We start from the raw sequence: 8,762 nt of genomic DNA on the forward strand, positions 1-8,762 counted from the left end.
TGCAATATCTTTTTTTAATGTAAATCCTAACGGAGACAAGGCACAGATATTTGTCCTTTCGTGTCAGGTTTCTTAAGCCTTTCCTCAGGGGTTTACTTCAACTCAGGGTATGTGCACATGTTTGCATGAAACAATCTATGATCACACAGCTTACTTTAAGCCCCATGATCATAGATTGGGTCCCCACTTTTGCACACATTCCTAGCACAGCTCCTAGCACTGGGGAATACGATCTAAGTCAGTCAGGGTGGTGGGAGGGGCTGGATCGGGGGCCTGAGGGTCCACAGAGAGGCAGGGTTGGTGGATCTGCAACAAGGGGTGTGCATCCAGGGGTGGGAGGGTCAGAGGGCAAAAATTAGTTCAGGGTAAGGTAGGAAAAGGATAGTCCTGGGGCTGGGATGAGTGCTTGGGCGTTCCCAGCCTATGGGCTGTGTTCCAAATGTGCACACACATTTGGTTAGATGGGAATGGCTTAGCCCAATCTACGAAGCACACCTCCTTAGGTGAACTAAGTTAGATCAGGCTGGACATTTTTTGCACAAAGTAAACTCCCTGAATATATGTACAGTTTGGCACTTGGGTCAACCTAACCCTCTCTGACTTGCAATAATTTGATTTCAGTGGGATGGCCCCTTCCTCTATTTGGTGCTTTCAAAATCTCATCAAGTACATTTCTGCCTGGTTAGGTGTCTAAAGACCTTAACAAATCTTGCCCTTTTATACCTTAAAAAACAAATCAACATTAATCTTTCAGAGCAACCATTTCCAAGGATTTAGAATGAGATCTTACCAGGCTATAACATGAGTGTAGGTAAAATTATGCCTGTATATTTATTGTGCTTCTGGGTTGTTTGTTTGACTGTTGATGCTAATAGCTGCTTTATGGAGATGCATTGTGCACCTTTTCCATGTGTGATTAATTCTTACTTCCTCGGACTAACTTGAAACTGCTAATGAAATAACTTCGGGGGAAAAAGACCTATGTAAATAAATGCTGCTGTTATTAATTTCATGCTCTGCCAGCTTATGGGAATTTACAAGTTTCCACATATCCAAACTACAAGAAGAACCAAAGCACATGTCCAGGCTGGAGAGTTATTGAACTTTAAAGCTCAGGAACAGAAATTTCAGAGAGACTTTCCCAGCCTTCTTCTTGTAAATAAGTTGCTGTACAGTGCAATACAACTGCATTTAGTGTAGCATATTTCTTACAGAGTGTGTCCCAAAATGCTGCTCAGAGATATGGCTATAGATAAATAGCAGAGAAGAAGAGAAAATTAAAAAAAACTAAGACAATGAAAGAAACATTTTTCAGATGGGAGCAGAAATGTAATAGAGAGTCCAGGGAAATAAAGGAAGGCATAAGCCAGAAGAACATTGGTTACAAATAAATTAAGTTCACTGAGGGCCAAATTCTGATCCCAGATACACGTTATTGCAGATTAATTATTATTTTCAGTGGGGTTATCCAAATTTACACCAGAGGAAGATTATTAGACCCTTGCTTTTCATAATTTGCAGTAGACTTTGAAGGCTGTATTTATGGATGGCATTGATATTGCTTCTTGTAATGCAGTCTTTCAGTTGAGGAATCTATTATAGTTGGTACATTTTGGTACAGTATTCAGGGTCATGTGGGCTGTTTTTGTTAGGAGGTGAAATGAATGGGAGGAAAGTATCTCTCTGAGGCAGTCTGGTTTATTTACCAAGAATATGGCAACAACTAAGTTTCCCTAAACTCTGAAGGAATTGCACCAGGAGGATCAAAGGTTCATGCTATCAGGTGCAACCAGAATATAAGCAGTCAGGGCTAGAGCAGTCGCACAGCTTCTGTAGACTCAAGACACCCCTTAGCATTCACAAATGTTTTTAACTGTGGAAAAAAATAGATCAATTCTTCTGAAGCTGAGAGAACACAATCTATCAGAAAGTTTTTGACTCTGTGCATTCCCATTTGAAAATTCTGGGTTTGTCATGAATCAAGTGTAGTGGTAATACTGTGCAGCACCTGATGGCATCCTTCAAAGCATTTCATAGCACCTCAGGGTGTTGCTGCACCCTGGTTGAGAATCCCTGCCCTAGAGGGTCAAAACCCAGGGGATCAGGAACAGAGAGAGTCATGGAAGCAAGGGTCCCAACTAGAGGCAGGGGATTAGGAGCAGGTTGGTCAGGAGGACGAGGTCTCCAAGTAACTAGGACAGGCTACCATGGATAGGATCACAAGCCTGGGGGAAGTCAGGAAAATGAAGCAGGGATCTGGACAGGAATCATTAGGCAGGGGGTCCGGAGCAGGGAGTACAGGACGAGAATATGTCGAGCCAGGAGCTGGCTATAAGAGGACGAAGGTCTGGACGGCAGTCTGCAGAGCAAAGGGTCAAAGAACTGGCAAGGAGTCTGGAACCAGGAGTCAGCAGGTAGGAATTAGGAACGAGGATTAAGTCAGTGGACAGGAAACCAGAAACAAACAGATAAGGCCTATTGACAAACAGGCAGACCTCAGGGACTAGGAAACCAGGAATTAAAGGCAGGAAGCAGGAAATGTAAAAACCAAGGATCCAAAGCCCCAAGCTAGCCAGAAATTAGATTTAGCTTGTTAGGGTCTGAAAGAGCTGCTTCTTGTAAGTAGGCAACTGGGGCCACCTGTGGTTGAGTTAGGCTAGTGGCAACTAGGCCAACCCAGGAAACCCAGCTCAACTGAGGGCAATTTAGCTAGCTGGCTGCCCAAACACATACCTCTTTCTAGGCCCCATTCTGCTGAGAAAGACAGCTTTCTTGGCCTTCTCTCCAAGACGTGTTACTTACCAGAGCTTTTCTCGCCTCTTTCTAGTTTTCCCACTGCCTTTTCTGTTTCTATCTCCTAAACTCATTTCCATTAATCAGTACTTAAAAAAACCTCTCCCAACCCACATAACTGTTTCTAATCAGCCTGGCACAAGAAACATGCTTTGGTGGCATGTAAGGTGGCAGTTCCTTACTTGTTTCATCTATCTTAGTCCCTGAAGGAGCTTTACTGCTATTTATACGTATCCTGAATGCAGGATGCTATAACACTCATGATCTGCCTTAACAAGGTTTCACCCAATCCCTCCTCATAATGTTCTTGGTAAAAAGTGAGGATTTAAAGAAGTGAGTAGGTATTACTGATGTAGCAACAAATTGCTGTTGAGTAAATTCACCTCAAGCAATATTAACAGTAATTGTTGGTTTGTTAGCAAGCAACTGTGTGAAGCAAAAAGGATACGTTTCAAAATGCATGTGCCAAATAGAGCAAAAAATTAGAACTCAAGTGTCTTTTGCTTGTAATAGCACAGGATTCCCCCTTTAGAAGGGAATCCTTGGGTGGTACACAGCAATTTTACACAATCTCTCCTCTCATCTTTGGCTTTGCATGACAAGGGATGGAAACACTTTATTTAGAAAGTTCAATTCAGATGTTTCCAAAGTTATACCCACACTGGTGCTGCACAGTCCATCTCAGTAGGACAAGTTCTCCTTTTATAGTATGTATAAAATAAATGCCAGGGGGATAAAGTCAACTGCTCAACCAAAGTTTGGTTGAGAGTACTCAGAAACGCACAGAAAATAACTAATGATGACCATATATAATAAATATTTAATAAACCACCCATCCTGTGAAGGAATTCCAGCTGTAATCACTATGCTGCATGTCACAAAGTGGTTCAGTTTTATATTCACTCAGTAAATCAGATTCTTAGCATTTCCTCCCTCTTATGCTCCTGTTATTGCCTAGAACAGCTCATCTTTTGTATGGTGTTCTGTACATTTACAGCCAACCTAAATGTCAGACTGTAAATATTCAAATTCCAGTGTCCAACTTCCAATAACCTTAAAATGCCCTTTCTCCTAAGCTCTTCTGGATAATAATGGTCTACAACCAAACAGGTAAATAATTATCTCCAATGGGCATTAGGTGTCCTCTGACCTTTCAAGGATCAGATCTATTGTTTGTCGATTGAATACACAGGTACTATACAGCCAAATGCTAGGGCTTCCTGTTCCCATCCAGAATTCTACTGCCAACAGGGAATTGCAACATGCTCTAACAAAATTACAGCACAGCAAATTATATGGCTGTTGCTATTGGTCATAATTATTAAGGAATACTGTAGTGGTATAATTCTGTTTAATTCAAAATGATCTTCCAGTGGAAAACAAACAGCTAAGCCTTGCCTCTCATTAACCACAAGTGCTTTGCCATAACATCCTATTATTAATCTAGTTGCCATAGGGCTGTGAAACCAATGCAGAATCTCTCATCCATTTCAATAGCACGCCTCTAGCAATATATATGTGTGTGTGTGTGTACGTGTGTGTGTGTGTGTACGTGTGTGTGTGTGTGTGTGTATAAAAGAGGATGCAAGTTTGGCTACCTCTTTTAGGCATAAGAGGTTCTCAGAGATGTGACACTTGCAGGCAGATCTGAAAGAAAATACATAAGCTAAGTGTGATCTCAAGCACTTCCAATATTGGAATTGTAGTGATAGAGGTTGTAGTTTGGAGACGTTCTTTTACTTAGACTACAGTTGGGAATTGGGTGATGGTCCCTCAGTTAAGGAGTCAATGAGTTAGAGACAGACTGCAGAGGTCTGCAGAAGTTGCCTACTGCTCTGCAGTTAAAGTCTGTTGTACTTCTCCTTTATGTATGCCTGTATTTATTGAACCTGGTGATCACTACAGGAATAATGGCCTCTGCTGACAACATCCCTGTGTAGAGCTTATCAGAGGTTTTTGCAGCCTGTATTCCTTAAAATAGTGTCTACTTAAATGAGGGGTTTGTAGGTCAGGGGTATTGTATGTTTTCAGGACTTTTGTTTTTGTGAGAGGCAAAATTCTGACAAGATGGATAGAGAAGCTGCCGCTTTTCATGCTTGCATTGCACCTTTCAGTCCATAGAGCTTAATTTGGATTTCACTGTCCTTTCCCATTAAGTAGGATAAGAATTCTTCACAGCTGAATTCACTGGTACTAAGGCTTCCTGCTGGGAATGTGAATTAATTTTAAGTACATGTATCATGGTCCAGTACAGTCCAGCTGCTCTTGATGCTGTGAGATCTAAGCAGACCTTACTGAGATTTGCAACAAGTCGTTGATGGTCAGGTTCTTTCACATAGCAACAGAAACACAAAACATACAAAGAAGGATAAAGGGATTGTAAGGATACAAAATGGCAGAGGGTGGAGGAGGACAACAGCTCAAGGGCAGGTGTGGTATTTGAAACTAACTCTGATATATATTTTTTTAATTGGGTAATGTCAAATTTAACTCCCCATCTTCCTTTTAAAATTCCACTTTTGAATATGGCTCAAGAAAGTTAAAGTGGCCCAGATTCTTCTGTCAGGTTGGCTGATGTAATCTGGACCATGCACTGTGCTCACTGAGTTTACCCCAGGAGGCAGAATCTGGCCATGCATTGCACAGCCAGCTGAGTGCTGTACAGAGAGAAGAGGAGCTTTCTTTAACACATGCTGGAAAAAAACCGTAAATTTAACATTGAACAGTTAGACCGTGAGGCTTTCTTCAGGAAACCATGGAAGTCAAGGAGAGGGAGATTTCGTCCCCAGATGAGAGTGTAATGACATTGTGTGCGGCGATAACATCACAGAGTTGTAATGGAGCAACTTAATTGGACAAGATGTCTGATAGACAAGAGCTTGAAAAGCAGTCCGTGGCAGCAGGAGCCACAGAGAAGCAAGCCTGCAAACAAATAGCGCCCAAGCTGGTGGCCTGTCAGAGGCTGGGGGAGGGGAGTTCAAGCAAGCAGGTGGCAGCTGCAGCTACAGAATCGGACAAACCATCCCAGAGTCAGCCTTTCCCCAGCGCTTTCCAAGTGCTGATTCAGCTGTTTCAGTCCTACTGAACATTTGGCATCACATCTGGTTTAGTGATTCTGTTACTGTTTTACATACTCTGGTCTTGCACTGTTTGCTATCTGATGCAGTTTTTCCTTCAGAAAAGTCAAGGCTTCATGGCCAATGGAAAAAAGTTCCTGCTTAACTGCATGTATTTAAATTACAATTGTCTGCAGGACGTTCATGCCTTACTATAAAAGCACCATTAGGAACAAGTGCATTAGCTCTTTTACTCTTTTTTTCTGAATAAATATGTGACTTTGTGTTCTTGAATGAATGAATGAGAAGCACCTTAACCTCTATAGGTGAAAATCTAGAGTTCTTCCTCAGAGAAAACAATGTGGTCTTTTTCTAAGGACTGAATTAAGACTGGTCAACAATTTCAGCATTTGTCCCTTCAACAGGTCATGGAATTAATTCTGCAGGTTAGATTTCAGTGTCCAGTATTAAAAACACTTCTATCTGTTAATATACAATAACAACAATCTCTCATATTTCATCCGCTGCATTTTACAGATATTAGGCAAGGTACACAATATGATTGGGGTTACAATAGGTAAAAGTGAATAACTGTAGTTAAGCAGGGAAAGCATATTTAAAATAAGTGGAGATGTACTCATTCAAAACATCCCTGCAGGCAGCCTTGGTCTCTGGGAATCTTTTTTTGCTGAAAAATTGGAAGATCATGAAAAATATAGTAACATTACTTTAGCCAGAAAAAGGAAGAGAGAGAGAATTTAATATATTTGCAGAATAATTGTTCATTATTACCTGTACAGAAGCATAATTGTAAATGAATCCTTGTGATTACATATAGGAAATAGATTGAATATACTGAATATGCAAATATTGTGTTACCACCTAGCAAACTACTGCCTCTTAAAGAGCTTCAGACTCTGTTTGTTAATTTTTAATGGACAATATTGCATTAACAAAGGTTTGGACATTATTTTGCTGTTGATTTTACCTAAACTCATTTTCCATTAGCATTCTATGCTTGAAAAATGTTGTGAAGGTATATGAGGGAATGCTGACATTAAGAGCAAAAGTCTGTTTTCTAGAATCATAGAAAATTAGGGGATAGTCCTGCACAAAGCAGGATCACCCCTAGCTGTATCATCCCAGCCAAGGCTTTGTCCAGCTGGGTCTTAAAAACCTCCAAGGATGGAGATTACACAACCTCTCTGGTTAACCTGTTTCAGTGCCTTACTACCCTCCTGGTGAGAGAGTTTTTCCTAATATCTAACCTAAATTTCCTTTGTTGCAAACAGAGACCATTGTTCCTTGTTTTGTCATCTTCCCCCACCAAGAACAGTCTATCTCCATCCTCTTTGGAAGTAGGAGGTAGCTGAAGGCTGATATTAAATCCTCCCCTCAGTCTTCTCTCCTCTAGACTAAATAAGACCAGTTCCCTCAGCCTCTCCTTGTAAGTCATGTCCCCTAGCCCCCTCATCATTTTTGCTGCCCTCTGCTGGACCCTCTCCAATTTGTCCACATCTTTTCTGTAGTGGGGGCCCAAAACTGGACACAGGACTCCAGATGTGGCCTCATCAGTGCTGAATACAGGGGAATAATCACTTCCTTTGATCTCCTGGCAACTCTCCTACTAATGCAGCTCAGTACACTGTTAGGTTTCTTTGCAACAAGGGCATACCGGTGGCTTATATTCAAGCTTATTGTCCACTGTAACTCCCAGGTCCTTTTCTACAGAGCTATTGCTTAGCCAGACAATCCCCAGCCCGTACTGATGCATGGAATTGCTGTATCTTAAGAGCAGGACTTTGTATTTGTTCTTATTGAATGGGAGGAGAGGGATCTGGTGGTAGGGGTTTACTACAGGCCACCACATCAGGAGGAAGACCTGGATCTGGAATTTTCCAGGCAGCTGGGGGAGGCCGTGCGTGCAAAGGATGTTGCGGTCATGGGTGATATGAATTACTCTGACATCAACTGGGAGTAGCAGTCAGCCAGATCTAGCCACTCACGAAGGTTCCTGACATGCATCCAGGACCTACACCTCGTGCAGGAGGTACATGTTCCCACTAGGGGAAACGCCATACTGGATCTGGTGTTAGCCTCAGGGGATGACCTGGTGGGGGATGTGCTAGTACAAGGGAGGCTAGGGGACAGTGATCAGTTTGCTATTCAGAGAAGAGTGGGGAGGATAACTAGCACAGTGCAAATACTTGACTTTAGGAAAGCCAACTTTGTGCTCAGGGCAGTAGTCAGGGAGGCATTCGGACCCCAGGGGGTAGCTAGTATGGGGGTCCAGGAAATGTGGTCCTTCCTCAAGGAGGCTATCCTTAGGGCTCAGCAGGATGCAATTCCACTGTGCAGGAAGGCAGGAAAAGGGTCCAAGAAACCTTCATGGCTGAGTGCGGATATCCAGGCTGGCCTGAGGGCAAAGAAAAAGGTGTACTGGCAGTGGAAGCAGGGGGCAGGAACAAAGGAGGAGTACACCTCCGTGACCCAAGCTTGTAGGGATTTGGTAAGGGAGGCTAAAGCAGCACTGGAGCTTAGATTAGCTCGTGGGATTAAGGATAACAAAAAGTCCTCCTTCAAGTATATAGGTAGCAAGAAGTCTCGGGGTAACTTTGGACCCCTACAGGGCAGGGCAGGGAAGTTGGTGATGGACGCACGAGAGAAGGCAGAACTCTTTAACAAGTTCTTTGCCTCCGTGTTGCTGTCTGCTGACAATGGGGTGCTCTCAGGTGATAGCGTAGAGAGGCCCAGGAAGGATGCGAGTCCCCCGACTGTTAGTTCAAACCTAGTTAAGGATTACCTGGAGGGCTTAGATGTATCCAAATCAGCAGGCCCAGATGACCTTCATCCATGGGTGCTGAGGGAACTGGCTGGTGTCATTGCAGAGCCATTGGCACGGCTGTTTGAGGA

At 42.8% G+C, this 8,762-nt stretch overlaps 1 protein-coding gene across 1 annotated transcript in view; it reads left to right on the plus strand.

The window, feature by feature from the left end:
* Positions 1–2,310: 2,310 nt before the first annotated feature.
* Positions 2,311–8,762, plus strand: part of PARD3 (par-3 family cell polarity regulator) — a 737,069-nt gene continuing 730,617 nt past the window's right edge. The window contains exon 1 of the mRNA XM_019528913.1: positions 2,311–2,414. Within this exon, the coding sequence (XP_019384458.1) occupies positions 2,311–2,414 (104 nt within the window). The remainder of the gene's footprint in view (positions 2,415–8,762) is intronic.

This window comes from Crocodylus porosus, unplaced genomic scaffold (genome assembly GCF_001723895.1).
Source record: "Crocodylus porosus isolate Cpor-Errol unplaced genomic scaffold, CroPor_comp1, whole genome shotgun sequence".
In the NCBI taxonomy this organism is placed as follows: domain Eukaryota; kingdom Metazoa; phylum Chordata; order Crocodylia; family Crocodylidae; genus Crocodylus; species Crocodylus porosus.